At 37.1% G+C, this 23,046-nt stretch overlaps 1 protein-coding gene and 1 long non-coding RNA gene across 7 annotated transcripts in view; one reads left to right on the top strand and one right to left on the bottom strand.

Annotated features, from left to right (window-relative positions):
* LOC138824717 (uncharacterized) overlaps positions 1 to 23,046 on the bottom strand; it is a 108,563-nt gene that overhangs the window by 14,553 nt on the left and 70,964 nt on the right. The gene's annotated exons all lie outside the window — the stretch shown is intronic.
* The window catches only part of Cfap20dc (CFAP20 domain containing), a 200,262-nt gene that overhangs the window by 140,065 nt on the left and 37,151 nt on the right, over positions 1 to 23,046 (top strand). For all 6 annotated transcript variants that reach the window (XM_070018826.1, XM_070018827.1, XM_070018830.1 and 3 more), the window contains one exon: positions 14,353 to 14,559. In XM_070018826.1, the coding sequence (XP_069874927.1) occupies positions 14,353 to 14,559 (207 nt within the window). The remainder of the gene's footprint in view (positions 1 to 14,352; positions 14,560 to 23,046) is intronic.

The following is a 23,046-nucleotide window of genomic DNA, read 5'->3' as shown; positions in this document are numbered from 1 at the left end:
AAAAAAAGTTTGAATTTATTAAAGAATGGGTGTTTTCACGAGAAAGACATAATAGGCTGATAGGCTACTAATTACAAATTCTTTAGGAAAAGAAAAAGACCTAGACGCTGTCCCTGAGCTGCTTCTGCTCAAGGCTAGCACTCTACCACGTGAGCCACAATACCACTTCCAGCATTTTCTGAGTAGCTTATTGTAGATGACTTTCCTGCCCAGCCTGGCTTTGGATGGCGATCCTCAGATCCCAGCCTCCTGAGTAGCTAGGATTATATGTGTGAGCCATTGGCACACAGCTTAACTTTTAAGTTTAATCTCTACATTTTAATATCAAAATTGAATTATAGAAAGATACTTTTAAAGATATTTTAGGCCATGGTAAAATATGAACAGTTTTTCAAGTTAATCGTGAAGGTATTCTGGGTAAAGTTGAAGGCTTTATTTCACTACCCACCAGATATACTTGAGTCCAGTCTGGAGTTAGTGATATCAAAATTATATCAATCATCACATTTTTTAAGCAATAAAATATTTAATTTGTGCTCTACTAATTTAGGGGAAAATGAATTTGTGAATTACTTTAGAGTTTTAAAGCATTATTTCATTTATATAAAACTCAATTTTCTAGGTGTAGAACACTTTTTTCAGATAGAAGCCATCTGTCTGTCTTTGAATTTGCCACTTGAGTATGCCACTTGCAGCTGTTTTTCCAACAACCCTCTGTTGTTTAAGGAATTCATAAATTTCTTTCTGACCTCCCTGGTGTCTACTGCAACAATATTGCATTGTTTCCAAACACCTGTGTCAAGTTCCCATTGCCCTGCATATTACATGTGTTCATTGCCCTGGCTCAAATGAGCAGACTCCTTTGGTAGTTCTATCTTAGGCACATACTAGTCTCATGTTCCCATAGGGCAACCTGAGAAACAGCCTTCTACAAACAGGGCCTTCCATTAAGTCCAGCTACTTTTCATCCCTCCAAACTGGTTAGTCGAGCAGTAGACATGGTAGCTCAGAGCACCAGTAGAGTCAGACAGAACTACTTACGTCCAGATTTTTACTAACTTCTCTTTGCTTCTTCTTTGCGATCTCATCTATAAGCTTGGAGAATATAATACTCATTCTGTTGAGGGTTTTTGACTATTAAATGAAATCACAGATATAGAATACCTAGTCCATGATCCCAGGGATTTTAATCCAAAGAAGGATATTTTCTAAATACCTAATAACAGGAAATTAGAAATATAAACCAGAATGCTTACCATTATAAAACAAATGAAATATTTTCAAAATCATAAAAAAATCTCAAAAATTACTAGTACTATTCAGTAATTGGTTGTTGTATAGCTATATGATTTTTGCATTCTATGTTTGAATGATATGGTAACATAGAATGGATTAATGTAACAGATCTGGTTTTTTTTTTCCTTAGGGATACCCTGAAGAGAGAGGGGGAAAAAAAGATTCAGAAGCAGGAATGGTATCTGGTCATTCTCCAGAGATCTCCCTCTGTGTGCCTGCCTTGTTCTCAGAGCTAAATGTGTAGTTTCATGACTGATGGATGGAACTAAATTGGGGCAAAAAAATGCTACTGCATTTCATAACCCTTAATGCTAACCACAGGAAAAATATTTCATTTGATAAATTGGACACTCCTACCCATTAATTTTTTTTTCAAAACTGTACTGGTTCATTATCCCTGAAAAGACAAGGTCATTATATCAGCTTTATATTTCCATGTATTTTTGGAGATATTGCTGAAACTACAGAAGTGGGTGAAGTAACATTCAGCATAAGTATTTGAATTGAGCATAGAAATTTCCCAGGTAGAATTTACTCCTAACCCTCCCTTTCCCTTTCTGCTCTCCCCTCCTGGGGCTTGAAGTTAGGGCCCTAGGCCTTATCCTTGAGCTCTTTTGCTCAAGGCTAGCACTCTGGGGCTGGGAAGTTGGCTCAGAGGTAGAGCACATGCCTTGCATAACAGAGGCCCTGGGTTTGATTCCTCAGCACCAAATAAGCAAAAAGAAAAAAGCCGGAAGTGGTGCTGTGGCTCAAGTGGTAGAGTGCTAGCCTTGAGCTGAAGAGCTGAGGGACAGCGCCCAGGCCCAGAGTTCAGGCCCCATGACCGGACCCAAAAAAAAAAACAAAAAAACAATCAAGGCTAGCACTCTACCACTTAAGCGACAGCTCCTTTTCTGAGTTGTTTTGTTTTGTTTTGCTTTGCTTTGCATTTTAACAGTCCTGAGGCTTGAACTCTGGGTCTAGGCTTTGTCTCTGAGCTTCTTTGTACTCAAGGCTAGCATTCTATCAATTGAACTACAACATCACTTACAACTTTTCCTGAGTAGTTTATTAGAGATAAGAATCTCGACCAAATTTCACAATGAAAACTTTGTACAATTATATATATTCTAATAAATAAACAATAAAATAATAAAAAAAAGAATCACAGACTTTCCTGCTCGGGCTGGCTTCGAACCAGGATCCTCAAACCTCAGCATTCTGAGTAGCTAGGATTACCAACATGAACCACCAAAGCCTGGCTTTTACCTTTTAAAAAAATAATAACTTATTTCAGCATTTTGTCATTATCTTACTCATATAACTGTAACCCCTCTATACAGTATTTTTACAATAAAAAATATATACCAAAAAAATAATTTTCTGGGCTGGGGATGTGGCTTAGTGGTAGAATGCTTGCCTAACGTGCATGAAGCCCTGGGTTCTATTCCTCAGTACCACATAAACAGAAAAGGCCAGAAGTAGAGCTGTGGCTCAAGTGAGAGAGTGTTAGTCTTGAGCCAAAAAAGCTCAAGGACAGTGCTCAGGCCCTGAGTTCAAGCCCCAAGACTGGCAAGATAAAATAAAAATAAATAAATAAAACAAAAAAAATCTAAACTCCTGCTCTTTCCACAGACAGTATTGTTTCTTCAGTTTTCTTTGTATCTAGTATCTGATTTTAGTTATAGACAAAGGCAAAATGTTCTATAGGAATATATTAAAATAACAAAAAGAATTATAGCACAAAAGTGGGTAATGTTAGAGGATAACTGAAATCATTCAGACATTTTACTCCCTCTCTGAGCAGCTCAGTATGCAAATTTTAGTTCTCAAAAGTTGAAGAAATTGTAGGTAAGAGGATTTGACAAAATGAAGCACCAACAGAAGTGTGAGCCCAATGCCAGTGCATGTAGTGTTTAACCAAATACACTGTAATGTTTCCCTGTAAGTTCTCCAAAATTCTATGATACTAAGATTACATCCTACTCCTCAGTGTTTATTGAAGAAATTTTTCTTCTCTGATGGCCTAGTTTTCCTAACTTTAAGTAGCATCAAGTCATACTTGCCATTTTCCCACTATATAAGAAGCACTAGGTTAGCAGCATTTCCTAAACACTCTGAGGTATGAAGACTTTGAATAAGAATCCTTAAGGATTTGCAGTACCTCCCATGTGCCAGGCACTCTGCATGATATTCTGTGCTTTATCTCCAGTTCCATTTTGACATCTTCATTTAAGCTTCACTGTTGTGTGATAAAGAAAAGGGCTTCATTCTGTTTACATCTAAGTGACAAAGCAGGATCAAACTAGAGTTTCAGTCAGAAAAGCCAATCACCATTCACAATGAACCACTTCCTTCAATGAAGGGCCAACCCCCCCCCAAAAAAACAAAAAAAATCAATGATCATGTGTCAATTTGACTTCTATCACTTGAAGCTTTTGAGTATTTTGGTGCACAAAAACCCACACATGATAACATTTCTGTTGTTGTTACAAATTTTTCTTATTCTAAAACAGATTGAACTAAGTTAAAATGATCACTTTCCCGTACTAGAAACTTCCATTTGCTTCCTTCTACTGTTTTCATTTCTACAAACAGTCTCAGTCACTGTTTTCCTCCTGGTTCTTTACATAGCATTTTAAGCTAACATTTATGGATGGCTGCTAGACTTCACCCAGGCCCTAGTCTACTGTTGCCTTGCAGGTGGCATACCTTTGAATATGAGAGCTGGCCAAAGCTGGCTTGTTTTGCTAGAGTCCTTCTGGTATATAATTAATTCTAAACTCAGGAAGTAACTCTATGTCAGAAGATGGGTGCTGGAAAATTAAAATTTTTAAGAAGAAGAGCTTAGTTATTTATGTCAGAAAATTGTTTCTAAAATTTAACATGCTATCAAGATAAGATGCATAGAAGTATATTTCTACTGAAGCCATGGATTAGTAAGGTGTTCTATGCAAATACAACAAATTGATCTAAAAATCTTTTTAAAACTCTTGTCATTTGAATATAAACTAGTGACAAGAATGTAAAGCAGATTCTGCAGGCTTTATGCATTAGTGAAAGAAGTGGGAGAGCAAATGGAGAGACTGGAAGAGGACAAATATGATCAAAAATACTTCATGTACACCTGTGAAAATGGAACAGTGAGCTTATTGAGAATGACTTGGGAATGGAGAAAGGGAGATAAGGAAAAGTGAAGCAGTAAAGTCTAATATGCAGATATAAACATGTCACAACAAAGCATCCTTATACAGATAGTTGATGCGAATAAAATGTGAAAAATTCAAAAAGTGAAAAATAAATTCTTTGCATGCTCTTCCTCCTCCACCAAACAAAGGAACATGTATGAGATTGAAATTTGTCTATCCCCTCACAAGCAATTTAATTTGAGTTTAGTTATCTAAGAATTCTCTACCTAAAACTTTTAAAGGATTTGTGTGTATAATGAAGTCAAGGATTGTCAAAAGTGTCTAGGTTACATGCTGAAAGATTTGTCACAGATAGTTAACAATATTGGCTTTGGATGTGCTTAGGTCCATTATGAATCCCATTGACAAGAAACATGATCTATGCACTGCCAGACAGTGCCTTCAAATGGTCTGGCTTCTGATTTATATGACTTGACATAGTATCCCTTACACTTAGCAAAGTTTTTCAAGTAGGTCTGTGGCTTTGTCTTTAAATTTTAATTTACCCCTTTGCCTGGTGAAGCAAATGCTGAAAGCTACCATAAATTGTGTATGTCCTGGGTGGCCAACTATGTGTCACTTATAGTTCATGTTTATAGCTCCTGTCTTCTTATTGTTCTTCCCATTAGTGAACCTGTGTCCCCCATGAGTCAGGGCAAACTCTTGTGGGAGGTTCATAGATTAGGAATTAGAAACAAATTTTCAGGAATGCTTGCTGGTGAGAAGATACCCTGAACACTAATTTACTGTCAGCTATTATTTAAAATGTCAAAGTAGACATTAAACATTGTCTGCAAATAGAAATAGAAAGAACCTCACATTAAAATGTCAATTAAAACTTAAAATTACCCTTGAAAAACTGACTTTTATAGTTTTCTTGTTATCGTGTAAGGATCTACAAAACCTCCCAAAATTTCTAATCACAACTACAAAACCATTGAAACCATCCTGACCCTAACTTTCCTCAGCTACATTTACAAAAAAAAAGAAAAAAAAAGAACTATAAGACAGAGTTGCCAACGGTTATTTTCTAGGAATCTGAACTAAAAGCCTTACAGGCTGGCTTTCTTCATGCTAAGCCTTATTTCAGCCCTGTATTTTGCTATTTTTAAAGTAATGTCTCATTTCCTGCCTGGGCACATGTCTAGGTACGATCCACATGCTGGACTTACTGATGTTGTGAGGATAACAGGCTCACCCCACCACATTCACATGAAAAGGAGTCTTGCAAACTTCTCTGTGGCCTTGAACTATTATCCTTTATCTCAGCTTCCCAAGTAACTAGGATTACAGGCGTGAACCATCAGCACCAAGCTTCTAGAAATCTTTTTTCAACCTTAGATGTCTTTGTTTTTGTTGATCGTGGAGAAGTACACATAAGCGTATACTTGATAAATTTACAAACTGCACAAACCCATGTAACAGTCACTCAAATCAAGAAAGAATAATACCCATAATCTAGAGGCTTTGTTTCTACCTCTTCCTGCCACTATTCCCCCATACTACCCATCCCTACGATTAATTTTACCACTATAGACCCTTATATGTCTGGGTCCTCCAAGTTAGTGATGATGAGATTCACTAGATCTCTCATTTCTTTGCTGTATAATGTTTCACAATATAAATTAACCCCACATATTCATCCACTTCACTGGACATGTTGGTAGTTTTCATTTGGGAGCTATTAAGAATATATCTTTTGGTAGATCTTAGGCTTTTAATAAGACTTGGACAGGAAAGAGGAATCCATTCTGTTAAATTTGGATTATAAGTATTTTTATTCTTATTGATTTGGATCAGTTTTACTGATTTTATTTTTTTAACAATGTATTACTTTGTTGCCTATTTAATGATTTTTTTCTGTGAACAATAAGATACCTACTTCTGGCTTGCCTTCTGGTTTTCCTATCTGGCGGTTGGAATATGCTACAGTATTTCTCTTCTTAAAGGCAAAGTTTTGACACCATCTTCTGCACAAAGCCTTATCTAACTATACAAAGTGACCTCTCTTTTCTCTGGAATTCCAGACCCTTTTGGATATCTCCTTTCTCTTTGCTGCCATATGTATTATATTCTAACAGCTATTATCCCCTGTGAAATTAGTAACACTTTTTGTTAAGTTAATCTGTATAACTTAAAAGAATGCAGAGACAGAGATCAATTGATGGACCTTGCACTAAACATTTTTGCCACGTGATGTCATCTATGCTGTGCAATTCAGGGATTGTCTCAGTGTAAGCCTGATTCTGAGAGTCTGGATGATTTTATTAGCTCCAGGATAGGGATTTTTTTTTCTTCTAGGTCTATTTCTCTCTCATCTGGAAAGAACAGAGTGAAGTACTTAGTCTGACCTTATTTCATGGCACAGTTCATCTTTCTCCATATAACCACTGTAAACTAAACCTGGGCTCATCTACAGTTCAGTGAAACTGGGTCTTTTCAAGGTTCACAAAATACTGAAAATGGATATTTGATCCATTAAGCTCTTATGTTCTAGAATCTTAAACAGTTATGCAAAGGTCATCAACTTAAAATATGAGTTTTGTTTATTGTAGCTTATATTGTTTTGCTGGAGTTATGAGTTTTCCTTTTAATCATTATCAAGATTTTATGTGATTATTAATATTAGGTTTTTACCTTATGCATGATCATTATTCTGCCTTATGCGTAGTCATTTCTTCATGGCTACCATTTGCCCTGCTAGTTGTAAGGCCTACCAAAGCAAGGGCTACATTTGACTGCCATTATAGCCTTACTGTCTCAGGCCTCACATAATTTATAAGGAAAAGTCGATGAAAATTAATGACTGGACTGGCTTAGTAAGCAGTTGTCTTGTCTGGGAGCCTGAGCACAGTTGAATTATATAGCCTTCCTCCCAGTTTTGGTATTGGAGCTTGACTGTAGGGCCAGGATTCTCCCTTAGCTTTTTCCCTCAAGGGTGGAACTCTGGAACCATACCTCTGGTTTCCAGCATTTTTTTTTGCTGGTTAACTGGAGATTAAAGTTTCACAGACTTTGCTACTCAGGCTGGCTTTGAGCCACTGATCCTCAGATCTCAGCCAACTGAATAGCTAGCATTAAAAGCATGAACCACTGACAACCAACTAATGCTTCATTTCTTAACAAATCTTATTAACAATATCTCCCTTCTTTTGTACAATATCTTGAGATGCAACTTGGATGTATATAACATTGTGATCCCATTAGTGTTAGAATTATTGTCTCTCAGCAGTTGTATAATTTAGTCAGGTAACATGTTATTTGGGAGTCCACTTTAATGTGAAGACTTTATTGCAAGCGTCTATTTTTAAAAATACCACTAATAAATGATTTAGCCTTTCTGGTGATTTTAAAGTGGCTTAAGAGATTGCAAATCAGAAATGACTTGGAGAACTGAGTTAATTACCTGCCTCTGTCACCAATTTCTCTATTCATGACCTGGAGGAAGTCACTTTCTTCCCTCTGTTCATTTTGGCTGTTCCTTCCACAATGTTGTCAGAATACATTTTACTATTGTAGGAAATAAGATCATGGAAATACAGAGTTCTGTGCAAACTTAGCACGAACAGGACCTGACATGTAGTAGAGTTTCCGTAAGTATTTGTGCGATAAATTAATGACTCACTCTATCTTATTGCCACCATAGCAAATGACTGTAAGAGGCCAGCCAGCTATTTCTCAGCCCTTGTTTCAGTACTGCCAGTGGTAGAGAGAGTCCTTCCAAAAACCACTAATTCCACTGCCAACAATTTAAAATTTCTATCAAATGCCACCTTAGCCTTCTTGAATTTTCTGTAATTGTACTGAAGAGTCACTTCTGTACTGTTCTCAAGTGTTATACCTAATGACTTAATTTCAGAACATTTTTATCACCCCAAAAGATGCATATCACAAGTAGATTAGTGGATGCTCAGGCCTGGGGTAAAGGGGACTGGGAAATGGTTGCCCCTTTACCCCATCCCTGGGCATCTACTAATCTACTTGTGATATTCACCATAGCACATTATAATTTCTACTGTACAATCTCACTTTCTAGACCATAGGCTCAATGATGTGTCTTGTTTTCCTTTTGCTTCTTGTGCTACCAGAGTATAGATTGGACCAAGGTCTGAAAGGAAAGGAATCAGAGAAAATGAGAGAAAAAAAAAGAAAAATAACAGAGTATGTATATTGGTTGCCAACTCAGTAGACCCTTAAAAGGGATGTTTTTACCCTAAGAATATGTGTTCCAAAGACAATCCATTCCAGTTCGGGAAAACAACATAAAGTTATTACCACATATTTTTAATCTCAATCATTTTGATTGTTAAATTTAGTTTTATATTATGCATACTATTTTGAATAATTTTGAATAGTTATATATGAGTTACTTCATACACACACACACACACACACACACACACACACACACACACACACACACACACACACACACACACACACACACACATCAACATAATTAGCTTGGGAGACAGAGATTAGAGGATCATTTGTGGCCAGATTGCCACAAAAAAAAAGGAGTCTGCAGTATTCCATCTCAACTATTAGTTAGGTACAGTAGCACACATCTCATCTCAGAGACATAGAGAAGCACAAGTAAGAGGACTGCAGTACTGGATGGCCCAGACATAAAGCAAGGCCTTATCTCAAAAAATAACTAACACCATTTTCTGATAAAGTTTCATATCATAACATCGACATCGCCAATATAGCTATTTGTTAAGTTCAGAGATAAGCATAAGATATGTGTTATTTGACTCTGACCACCCAAAATTCTGTGTGGTATAGTATGGGCTGCATTTGAACAATGAAGAAACTGAGGTATAGAAAGGTAAAGTAATTTTCCTATTCGAATACAGCTGGAGAATGATAGAACTAAGGCCTGGGCTTAGATCTGGCTAACCTAACCACTAGCTCATCCTCATTCTGTCCTGGCACCCAGAATTGCTGTTCAGGCCCAGTATAAGCATGTGGAATAAATCAACAAATTGAATGGAGAACTCTCTCATCCTAACTGTGTATTATTTCATCTTAAGAGAAAATAAGAAAATTAAAGTGTCATTTTTCAATTAGTAGTAGTAACAAGCCCAATGAAATGCCCATGTCACACATTACAACATTCAATTCTATTTTTTGGCAGAAAACTGAAGTGAAGAACAAGTCATTTGGTCACTGCTCACTCCAAATCAAGAAGCTAATAATCTCATAGTTTCCCTATTACCAAACTACTTTTGATTGAGGTGTAATTTATATGCCATAAACTACACCTTTTGAAAGTAGGTAATTTGGGAGTATATTCTAGAACCATCATGATCTAATTTCACAGCATTTTCATCACCCCAAAAGAAACTTTATACCCATTAGCAAACACTTCCCAGTCCTTTTGCCCCAGCCTCTACTTTCTGTCTTTCAATATTCATCTATTCTTGACATTTCATATAAATGGAATCACACAAGATGTGGTTTGTTGTAACTGACATATTTCACTGAGCATAATATTTCCAAAGCTTGTTTCTCTCTTTATGACTGAAGTACATTCCATTATACGATATACAAAAATCCGTTTGTCCATTGATGGACAAGTGGCCTCTTCCACTTTGGGGATATTAGAAACAATGTGATTATGAATATTTGTGTGCAAATTATTGTGTAGGCATATTTTCACCTTTCCTTGGTATATACCTAGGGGTGAACAGAATAACCCTATGTTTAACTCTTTGAGAGACTGCCAAGATGTTTATCCAAAGCACTCGCATCATTTTACAAGAAATGTGTGAAAATCCCAATTTCTCCCCATGCTTACCAGCACTTGTTATTGTCTTTTTAAAATTACTGTAAGCATCCTACTAGATGTGAGAGGTGTCTCTCCTTGTGGATTTGAATTGATGGTGAGCATCTTTTCTGGGTTTATTTTCTCCTCAACACTTCTCATTTCTTTTTCATTAGAAATATGAATTTCTTCCTCTTCTTATGAACCCTAAAAGTATATTAAATACTCATGATTCCTTAAGGTTGTCTAGCCTCATATGGTGCCAAGCTCTGGAGCCATAAACATTGAAGTTCCATTGGCAATTTCCCAGAAAGTCTCCACATCACATTATTAGATAATAAGCTTTAAGAATCCTCAAAATATGATGATGGTAATGCTTTATTAAAAAGCATTTAATGTCTTAGGACCTCTAAGAATTGTTTTCAAAATTACATTTTCTTTTGACATCTTATGGGCAGGGGTGGGGAGGAAGGCAAGAGAAGGCAGTAGCTCTCTAAGGCTTTTCAAGATAAGTAATATAGAGATTTGAATAACTAAAAATTCTAGTATCTCCTGGAAAAGATCTTTTTGACTCTAATACCATTAGTTCCAAATGTGCATTTGTAAAACTGCTTTAAGTAATATGCCAGTGCTGGGTGTAAATCACACTGCTCAAATTCAGTGCTGACATTTTAGCAGTATTGAAACTAGTACTTCCTCTCAAATCTGATTTGGTCTAAAGGGGAATGAAATAAAATATTTTAAAACTTTCACATAACAATTCTTGCCCTATACATTAAGCTGATATTTATATTAGACTCTAAAGATTTGTAGTAATCTTTTTTATATTATCTTTATTTTTATTATTATCTTTAAGTAATTGTACAAGGAAGTTCCCATTCTTCAAAACAGTACATGAGTACATAGTGCCTGACAACATTGTCACCCATCTCTCTTAACCTATCCCTTCTCTCACTTTTGTTCTTTAATTGAGATTAGGTGATTACATAAGTTTTACATATTGTGGAATAGTGGTAGTATTGTGGAATAGTGATAGTTAGTTACAAACACATTTTAACTTTCGTAAGGAAAATTGTCATTATCATGGTCTATACAGTTTATGAATTCTATGAGCTTTGACAAATTATTTTTTCCTCCTCCTGTCTTCCCTCTGTTGCGGGCATATATCTACCATATATATGTTCTAGAACATGGAGTCATTTCGCAAAGATATGACAAAATGTGTGGCTGTCCTTTGTTTCTTGAGTCCTGTTACTCTGTCATATCTTCTTATATTTTGGCTTTAACATCCACATATCAGGGAGACCATGTGCCATTTGTCTCTTTGTTCTTGGCTTCACTCAAAATATTCTGCTCAGGTTCCTTCCATTTTCCTGCAAATGCCATTATTTTGTCCTTTCTAATGGCTGCATAATATTCCATTGTATATAGGTACCACAATTTTTGGATCCACTCATCAGCAGTGGGGCATCTGGGTTGTTTCCAAATCTTGGCTATTGTGAACAGTGCTGCAATAAACATGGAGGTGCATGTGTCTTTGTATACTAGTTCCTTTTGCTCAGGGTAGATGCCTAGGAGTGGTATGGCTGGGTCATAGGGGAGGTCTATATTTAGCTTTCTGAGGTATCTCCAGACTGTTTTCCAAAGTGGTTGTATTAGTATACATTCCCACCAGCAATGCAGTAGGGCTCCTCTTTCTCCACATCCCCTCCAGCATTTGTTGTTGGCTGACTTTAAGATGTGGGCCATTTGACTGGGGTAAGGTGGTATCTCAGTGTTGTTTTTATTTGCATTTCCTTTACAGCCAGGGATGATGAACATTTCCTCATGTGTTTCTTTGCCATTTTTATCTCTTCTGCGAAGTCTCTCTTTAGTTCCCTTGCCCATTTCATGATTAGTTTGTTAGACTTGTGAGGGGTTAGTTTCTTGAGTTCCCTGTATATAATGGATATTGTCGATATTTTGCTGGTAAATATTTTTTCCCAATTAGTTGGCTGTCTTTCTAGTTTGGCTGCTATTTCTTTGTCTGTGCAGAAACTTTTTATTTTAAGGTAGTCCCATTTGTCCAGTCTCTCTCCAATTTGTTGTGACCCTGGGCCTCTGTTCAGGAAGTTCCTGCTTGTGCCTATAAGTTCAAGTATCTCTCCTACTCTGTCCTGCAGTAGTTTCAGAATATCAGGTTTGATGTTAAGGTCTTTAACTCATTTTGAGTTGATGTAGTGCATGGTGATAGTCAGAGTCCACTTTCAGTTTTCTGCATGTGGCCACCCAGTTTTCCCAGCACCAATAGTTGAAGAGGTTATGATTCTTCCACTGTATGTCTTTGGCTCCTTTGTCAAATATCTACTGACTGTACTTATGCAGCTTTATTTCTAGGTCCTCTAGTCTGTTCTGTTGATCTTCAGGTTTTTATATTATCTTTAAATAGTTTTCCAAGAAGTTGCCATTTAGCAGAAAGTTTATGCGTATAGTGCATTTTGATCAATGTCATCCCCTTCAACCTTCTCACCCATCCCTCCCCAACCCACCTTCTTCCCTCATTCTTCTTAATTTTATAGGTTATACATTAAATTATTGACCTGTATTCTACATTGGGGAAGATGTTTATTCTAGCTCTGAGTGATTTCTGGCTTTCATACCTCATATGTTTCCAATGTGAATCCAAATATTTGACATCTTTTGATGATAGTAGACATTATCAGTATTACCATAAGGTAATACTGATTCATAAGGGAAATCCCTTATGAATTTGTGCTTTGTAAATAGTGAATTGTTTTTCTTGTTTTAAAAACTTCTTTGAATTTTTATATTTTCATAAAAATAATGGTTGCACTAGAGTAGTGGCTCTGAGGTAGAGCACCTGTGTAGCAAGCATAAGGCCCTGAATTCAATACAAAAAAAAAAGAACACAAATATTGGTTGAGCCATTCACTGGTGGTTCATACCTATAATCCTAACTACTCAGGAGGATTTTAGGATAATGGTTCAAAGCCAACCTGGGCAGGAAAGTCAATGAGACATTCGCCTCTAGTTCACCTAAAAGCAAGAAGTAGAGCTTTGACTCAAGTGTTAGAGTGCTGTCCTTGAGCAGAAGTAGTTAGGAACAATACCCTGAGTTTAAGCCCCAGGATAAGCAAAGGAAAAAATATATTGGCTGAGCACCTTCTAAGCACCAGACATGTAATAAAGGAGGAGTAAGGAAATCATGATGCTCATCAATGCAGAGCTCACAGCCACTCAAGTGCAGTTGTGGTAAATGCTAAAAGTAAACATTTTTATGGGGAAATAGACATTTTCATTGTATTCATAGACTATATACTAAGTTCTAATTTATCTTTAATGGAATAATATTCTTTCTGGAGAAGTTTCCTTAGTAAGACCAAACGTGATTTCTTTTCTCCATGAATGTATGATATAGAATTAACACAACACTTACATATTTAAAGCATATCCTTTTTAAGTTCATGTTTTACAATAAGAAAAGAATATACATTAGAATATACTTTTATAAAATATTTCACATCTATACTTTGTTTAAATTTGTATGTTGAATTTGCTGACTTTAATTTTATTACAAAGGTCTGACAGGTAATATGGAGTTGGCTTTCCCTATCTGCAGATTGGGAATTCATAGATTTAAAACAACCTTAGATCATGTAACTTATAGTTAGACCTCTTATGGTAAACATATACAGACATTAAAAAGGAAAATGCTTAAACTCATGAAAGCACCTAATAAAGGACCTGACCCCATTTGTCACTGTCAAAAAAAGGCCTCCCTGAAGAAAGGCCATATCACCAGGGACCTAAAGGATGCCTACCAGTTAGCAGATTTAGGGAGTGCTAGCATGTGCACAGGAACTAAGGCAAGTACAACTTTGATGTTTTTGAGGACTCAGTGAAGGATAATGTGGCTAGCCCATCAAGAGCAAGAGGAAAAGATGAGAGAGATTTAGGTAGGCATTTCATGAAAATCTGTGAAGGATTTTGGCCTCTTGTCAGTGAGGGAACCATTATAATGGCTAAGGCTAAGGAGTATCATTTGTAGGTAACCTATAAAATTAAGAAGATCCTATAAACAAAGTGCCCCTTTCTGTCATTTTCCTCTCTCTCGGTCAGGAGGAGTACAACTGGAGAAACTATCAACCCAGCCAGATGAGTGAATCTGAGCTGCAGATGCTGGCAAGCCTACGGCGGCAACAGAATGAAGAACTGGAAGACACTGGGGCTCCCCATGGCCTCAGTGCATCCCAGGTTGACAACTGTAATGTCAGCATCAGTACCAGCAGTGATGACACAACCACCTGGAACTCCTGCCTGCCACCTGTGAGTACTGTGCTTTGCATTCATTCCATGACCTCAAAAAGGAGCAAGTTTTCAAGCAAAGTCTAGCTTTGACTTGGAAAATTAGAGTTAAAATGAGAACAGTCACTGCCAGAAATACTTAGAGCTCTTTCTGAAATAACATTTTAAGGTTGGGGGCAGCAATTAGGTGGTGCCATTGTCTTTTCTTCAATTATATTTACTTAATGTCAGAAAGTATGCATGGTATAGTCAACCATCTTATTCTCATTTGTGCTACTCCTAACGTAATGCACAAGACTGGATTATTCATAAATATAATGTACAAGAAAAGTCCCAGTTCTAGAAGTTGAGAAGTCCAAAGTCGAAGGGCCTACATCTGGCAAGGACCTTCATTCTACATAATCCCATTGAGGAAGGAGAGAAGAAGACAGGGGAGGAACAAGTACATGTGCCAGTAGAAGGAGGCTGAATTAATACTGTTTTCAGGAACCCATCCTCATGATAACTAACACTCCTCCACAGCCTTCCAGAAGACAGTTCCCACAATCTAATCACCTCTCTTAATATTATTCATTCAACGGCTGAACTTTTAAACAAAAATACTTTAGGAATACATTGAAATCATAGCAATATATAAACCCATCCCTTTAAAGAAGAAAGAATAGTTTCATGTAGATGATGAGTGTTAGTTTTATTCCTAATCGTAGAGGAGACTTTAGATTTGTTAAATAAGCATTCATTAAATAGACAAAAGGGGAAAGACTATAAACATATAATAAGTATTGCTTCGATCTGAATGTGGAAAGGAACCTTTTGTAGAAGTCACTAGGCATTTATTGACTGATGCCTCCCTGTGTGCAAGTAGCCTTGACAGGCACTATGCTTATTTCAAAGGCTTGCATTCCCTTGTTAACATGGTTAAGCACATTAAGCATGGCCATCAGCATCACCATAGCCCAGCAGGGAGTTGGAACAAGTCTTAGTCTTCCTGTTTTTCAAATGAACAGACTAGAATCTTGGGCCTAAATTTCTACATCAGCTCAGAGGTGGATCCGGGACAATATTTTGACTCAATCCATTTTCTACAATGTTTTTCTCTAGGATCTTAAGGCTTAATTAGACAAATGAATCATAAACTTCAACATCCAATGCATCATTTTTAAAAATGCTATAATCCTAATGAGTGCTACTATATTCTTAACCATTTAGAGCCATCTTCAAATACCTATAAGCCCAAGGGATGTTTACATAAAAGGCAAATGTTGGTCAACTTCCCATTACTGTGATAAAATAATTGAGAAAACAACTGAAATGCAGGAAAGGTTTATTTTGGCTCATGGTTTCAGTCCATGGTCACTTGGACGACCTTTCCTCTTGGGCCTGTGGTAAGACAGAAGATCATGGCAAGGAGTTTGTCATAGAGTGAGACAGAGGAAAGGGTGGCAGTCGGTCAAAATATCCTCCCTCAAGGGCACACCCCTAGTGACCTTCCTTCCTTCCACTTACTAATTAGGAGGCTACAACTATTAAAGTTTCTACAATTTCCCAAAAGCGTCACAAACTGAGGACCAAGCTTTTGACACATGGTCCTTTGGGATGCATTCCAGCTCCAAATTATAATATCATGTTTAATGTATCAAGCATATTAAAATATGTTCTCATTCAACCTTAAGTATATCTTTTGAACAATATAATTTAAAGAAAATACAACTTTTTAATCATATAATTGATTCATGTTTATATATAACTCTATCCTAAGCATTAACTTGTAGTACGATTCAGAGGATGCTATGCTTTACATATAGACTAAATAATTGTTAGTTTTGCAATTTACTTTTGTAAATTAAAGTTAATTTTTTCTGGGGCTTCAACATCTTTATAAATCTTGAAAGTCTTGGAGACACCTAATAGTCTCCAACACCTAATATCACACATGTCATCTTAAACTACTCCTTCTAGCTGCCCCCAAAATAGTTCTATGCACCAAAATAGTTCCCATTTCCAGATGAAAATATTGAAACTCTCAAGCAAGGAAGTCCTCCTTTGGCCCTACTCCGAAGCCTGAGCTCCTAACCTCCATGGTATGGTGACTTCTTGGTATATAACTCAGTTGTCAAATGGGCACTACACACTTCCAGTGGAAGGTATGATTTCTGTAATTTGCAGAGAATTTATAAGTCTTTGTGAAGGAAGAATTCTAATTGGCTCCATGAGGATGTGAAAGGAAAAAGTGATAGCAGTTTCTAATTAGTGTGTCTGTTCCCACCTGCTCATTCCCCAGGTTTCTCTTGCCTCAGTTGTGTTCCCATTAAATATAGCTATCAAACATGCATTATGCCACAAGAGTATCCATCTACTCAGGAAAATATCCATATTCAGATTACTCTGGCTACAGAGCCTCCTTGTAGCTCTAGTAACCTGAATTGTAAGAGACACTTGCAGATTTTTGCCAGCACACTTTGTGATAGGAGTGAAACACTGCCTTTCATACACAGTATTCCTCCGCACTCATTTAACCCACAAGTGAGAAAGACAACAGTAGCCTCCTGATGGAGCTCATTCTGCCATGAAGGAGTTCAGACACAAGCACGACAGAGGGCAAGCCGAGGAATGATTATTTATGGACTGAGAAGTCTGAACTCTTGGTTGCCCTGGATACTATGTTCTCATCACTGTCCTGTTCTGGCAAGGACTAAAGTCTCCTGCATGACAACTACTGCACCGTAGAAGTACACAGCCAAAAATAACACTGTTAGGAATGAACTTAATAACCCCTCTGTTCAACTAAATGAGAAACTGAAAAGTCTATTTTTTCAGACAGAAAATATTGGAGATCCTACCTTTGGTATTCATAAGGTATGTTTATTATAGCATCCATTTCAATCTGTTCTAATACTGGAACTATCAACAACCACATTCCTTAATGAACTCTGCACCCGGAGCGCATATAGAGTTTAAATAGAGCAATTTGCAAGCATCACTATGGAATTTCTGTGAGTTCATCCAGCTCTGTTCAGAAACTATACAAGGACAGTGATAGGAGAAACAAAAGAACCCACAGTCTCATCACAATGATAACCTACTCTTCTTATATCTCAGTGAATGGCACAAGTATCCACCCTGGCACTTGAACCAGAAATTGGGAGGGATCTCCTTCCACACTTTCATCCCCCATGTCCAACTGGCCTCCAAATTCTGAGGCTCCTCTCTTTTCACTTCCTAATATCATAGCCATGGTGGTTATTCTTTCATCTAAATTCCTAACATCGTCCCTCGTGCCTCTATGCCTGCCCCCCAGGCACCATACCCTGATGGCTGGAAGCCTCTTCTCAGAAGCCAGAGTGTCACAGTTCTGATCCAAGCTATGACCTTGTAAAAACACTGCACGTGTATCTGGAACTTAATAAAGATTCGCTATCATTGTTATTATAACTATTATTCAGATTTGTGATCTGATCCTCTCCCCTTCATAAAGGCCTTCAATGGCTTCCATTGACTGTGTAGTTTGGCACCCTGATCCCCATGATTTCATACCTGCCCCCATTTCTACTTCATCTCGCACTGCTCCTCACCTTTCACTCCATGCTTCCATCCTAATTATAATTTCTTAAATACACTCTGTACATATCCTAATACCTTGTATCCAATTACCCCTCAAACAGCTCTAATGCCTCTTTGGCCCTTTCCAGTCCTCACTGTCACGTACACAGTTTCCTCACTGACCCCCTTAAATTAACAACACACAAAGGATGGCACTTTTTTTCAAAACTCCAGAATAAAAAATGACCTTTGTTTTGCTTTAAAATCTTTAGTAGTATAGAACATGTTTTATATTCAAAATCTGATAAGTGAATATTAAGTGTATACCTTGAGGAAAAATCTTCAAGGCCTGATGAGATAGGAGAGATGGGAAGGGAAAAAGAAATGAGAGGAAGGAAAGAAAGGGTGGAAAGGAAGGAAGCTCTAGTCAGCTGATAACATTCAGTGTAGTATCTTACCTGGTGAGTTTACACACATTAGAGTCTGAAACTAGTAAGCTGACACCAAGTGAACTGAAGTCTTCAGCAAAATCTGTTGTGTTTACATGAGGTCTGATGCCTTAGCTGCTCTCCGCAGCATCTATACAGTTCAGAATAATATGTACTGTTTAAAAGGTGTTTAGATATAATAAATTAGTCATTTTAAAGTGTAATTAAGTGTAACCATATTTCTCATAGAAAATTGCCTTTTGTAGGCATCTCATGCTAAATAAATCAAGCCTACTGAGAAATACATTGGCCTTTGACAGACAAATTTTTCAGTTTCTAACTTAGAACCAAATTCAATTAAAACAATACTTTACAACTTCTGTGGAAACCAGGCTACAAGTAATCAATTTTTGAAGGTTTCTGTTAGGAGTAGCCCTCACGAGACATTCAGACACGGGGCTGTAGGCAGCCTTGGCAAGGGAAGCTAGGAGTTAGTTATAATGAATTTCTAAGTGAGTAATTTTGAGTCACAATACAATTGTGTGTGTGTGTGTGTGTGTGTGTGTGTGTGTGTGTGTGTGTGTGTGTGTGTGTGTGTGTGTGTGTGTGTGTGTGTGTGTGTGTGTGTGTGTGTGTGTGTGTGTGTGTGTGTGTGTGTGTGTGTGTGTGTGTGTGTGTGTGTGTGTGTGTGTGTGTGTGTGTGTGTGTGTGTGTGTGTGTGTGTGTTCCTAAGGAACAGTTATTAGTAGATACAATTTCAGGTGATCACCAAAAGAATATAAATTCCACCTGGGCCCAGATCCCAACTCTGCCATTTTCTGGTATCACCTTCAAGATGGGGTTAATAAGAGGACCTCTTCATGTTGCCACTGTGTGACCTAAGTGAGTGCATGGGGGTATGTGCCTGAGGCCCCTGCTGCAGAGTGAGCACACACACGGACTACAAATGGCTCTCCTCAAAGGGCCACTGAGTGACATGAAAAGTTCTAGGATTCTTTTGCTTTTATAGCTGTAGAGGACTGTAGGGGTGGGCAGAGATGCTTTTATGCTTATTTCAATATGAGCTTAAACACTGGCATCCAGACTGGCCATCACAGAGCCTTAGAGATCAACTCTTTGTGATTTCATCATTGTCTTGACCTTCCAAGAACCTAGATTCAAGAAAAGCCTGCCTAAAATGCAGATGTGAGCACATACCCCAAGCACATAAGTCTTAGAAAAAGTATTAAAATGCTCATTGCAGACATCCATCTAACATGGCATATTGCAGATCATATTTGGAGAAAAAAATTGATGCAAGATGCACTTAATAAAATTACAAACATATGGTAAGATTCTCAGACAAGTTATTTATGGTCTTGATTAACCTTGTCACATTATTGCCATTTTCATAGATCTTATATAACAATATTAAAATATTGTCTTTACCTTTTAACTTAGCAAGATCATCTTATTTCTTGTTCTTCCATTTAGCTTTCATATATCTCTCTCACTCCAACATTTCTAGCAGTGTGATCATAGAAAAGCAGTATCTTATATTTGATAAGATTTTGAGTGCTGTTTTCCTGGCAGTATTGCGTAGCAACAGCACCACCAAAAGGAAGGTCCCAGGTTTCTAGGAGCTGAATCTTTTTTTTTTTTTTAACTCAAGATCATATTGGTGTTCTTAAATGATTCCTGAGGATCCAAAACATTATATACTGGCAAATCAGGTGCTTTACATCTTAATTCCTTCTCATCTGCAGATTTATTAGCTTCTTGACTCCCTTTGGGTATGAGGTTTTAATAAGTTCAAAAAGGTAAGTTGTTGATTTGCTAAGTCATAGATAAATCAGATAAGAAGATATAGTTTTACAACAATAAAAAATATATACAGAAACTGAAGTCAGAGCCAGTGTACTATTCGTGCTGTCAAGAGAAAATACTGAAATGTCCAAGTTGTTTAGTGACTATGAAAATTGCCCTACCAAATAAACTTTGTTTATTCAGAGTATTATTTTATTTTCCATTTGTCCTGAATTTAACAGTACAAAAAAATTAAACCTCATTAACTTTAAATATATAGTGACATGTCAGAATTAAATCAAATGAATTTAATTTATACTAGAGAAGTAGCCATATATTTCAGATCTATTGATTTCATAGCCACCTTTCATTTTTGCCATAAATGGATTCAATTTTGTTATAATTATTGTCCAAAATCTTGGTATTCAACACTGTATGAATTGTCACATTGGATTAAGTACTACTAACTAGTTAAGAGGGTGAGATGTAGAATAATACTGAATGTGTCCAAATTTTGGCTCCGCTATATCAGGAATAGTTGATGCCTAGTCTCTGAGTGTCCTATTCTATTATATGGTGCTGTTGGTTCTGTGGAGTTTATAGAATTTCTTTGAGGAACAAATGAGACATCTATCAAAAATTAGCATGGCATTTATTTCTAACGCATTTATAAGATTATTTCTGTGTTGCTTTGTATGTCCCTCCCCACAGTATAACCCCTGCTTTCACTGTATTTGATGTCGGTATAATTTGTGGAGGGGAAGGGGAAAAACAAGTCACTTAAATAAAAATACAGGTGGACCTGTTGCAACAAAAAAAATTAGCATGGAGTAAATGCTCAAGGAATATCATTTACTGTTGTTAATTATTCTTGTCATAGTTACATGTATATATTGGTTGCCATCTCTTTGTATCTGTTTATAGCATCCTCCACATATGACTGAAATCCATTTTAAAAAATTTTTCTTTTACTGCTGCTGTCATAGGATGTTACCTACCTAAGAATAGATTTACTGCAACCTAAGTACAGAAACAGAGTATGGTTGGAAAAGTTATCTTTTCCCTACTCATTTTAGGTTCATGGCTGTGGTCTCTATAACAAAAGACAGTGTAATAACGGAAAATCATACAAATTTATTTAATCATAAGTTTTTTGTGCCACATAAGCCTTCTTCATAGAAAGTGAAGAAATGGTTAAACGTATGAAATTTTATGCTAGGTTTGGCTGGGTGTGAAGAGTCCTGGAGAAACATGATGGGACAAAAGGGATTTGACTTGATGGAAATGAACTAGAAAAAACTTAGCATGACCTTTGTTTCCGTTTCTTCTCTGAGACAGTTTTCAGAGGCAGGCTGTTCCAATTCTTCTGGGTATGGGGAGATGGGGAGGGCACCTCTCACACAAGGGTCTTAGGAGCTGCTTCAGGTTCAAAGAGCAAAAGAAGGTGGAGGTGACCATGCTGCTGCTGCTGCTGCTGCCATTTCAAAGTGACATTTTAAGGTACCATGTCCTGAACCCTCTCAATATCCATGTGTATGTGAGGACACCTGACTTCACAGAAGCAATCATTCATCCTTCTATCTGTCCATGTTAGCAGTTCTATTACTTTGAAAACCTTCCATTAGATATTTTTTGTTTTGCAGCACTTAAGAATCACTCTGAGAACACAAGAAGGGGTGATATTGTCCAAAAGGAAATTTGCACTGAGTTGTGGAGGTTTTCTTCATTGCATAACTAAATCTGTGTTTATAAACATGAGCAAAGATGGACAGGATCCTCTCAGTGGAGTCCAAAATGTGAGCTGAGTCCAACACTATAACCATTTTCCAAGGGATAGAGTAAGTCATTTGGAATAAGAGCTTGAAATAAGGACAAATAGAATTAGTAGCATAAAATTAAGAAATGGACCTTTGGCTGAATAACAGGGCTATGATTCTTAGAGAGTTATGGAAATGTCTCTGAAAATAAATAGGCAGAAGTCTATTCACTGGAGGCCTGCATACAGCTGAAATACTGAATGAATACCAATGAATTTATTACCAGGAATATTTCTTCACCAGTGTGAGTTCATCTAGAAAACCTATAAGGCCCTTTGCTTGCTAATTTGTTTTTTTTTTTTTGCTGTGAAACAATAAAGCCTAAAACATAGAAGTAAATTTCACTTTCAAATTGCTGCAAGTCTTATTTCTCTAGTGAGATCAAATATGCCTTATGACATGTTTTTCCTTCCACTATTCTCCCAGCTGTTGTTTCTTATTACTGAAATGGTGATGCACTGATATTGGTTCAATTACCAAAGTATCTGAATACATTTAAATTCATGGTGCATCACAGGTAGTCAGGCTAACTGACTGTGATTATCAAACGGGATATTTGATTTAAAGGATCACTTCTAAGAGATCATTCATGGAAAAAGACAAGTTATTCTCAAGAATTCTATCACCTGTGTCATTAATACTTTAAGCTCTATTAAAATAAGGAAAATGTAGGAAGTAAGGAATGTGGACATCTTTCTATGCAGGTATCCCTGCCACACCATTTGCCATGGTTGGGGGTCAAAACTGTGGTCCACATTATAATAGGTGTCAAAGTCTTAACTTCTTTGGGTAGGGAAGTCACATTTTGATTAAAATTTTTTAATTGTACCAAATTCTGGGCTGGGAAGGTGGCTCAGTGGTAGAGTGCTTGCCTCGAATGCATGAAGCCCTGGGTTCAATTCCTCAGCACCACATAAGCAGAAAAAGCTGGAAGGGGA

This window comes from Dipodomys merriami, unplaced genomic scaffold, assembly GCF_024711535.1.
Source record: "Dipodomys merriami isolate MVZ:Mamm:240054 unplaced genomic scaffold, mDipMer1.0.p SCAF_13, whole genome shotgun sequence".
Lineage (NCBI taxonomy): Eukaryota > Metazoa > Chordata > Mammalia > Rodentia > Heteromyidae > Dipodomys > Dipodomys merriami.
Note: the sequence above shows the minus strand (reverse complement) of the source record. Positions and strands in the feature narration are given on the sequence as shown.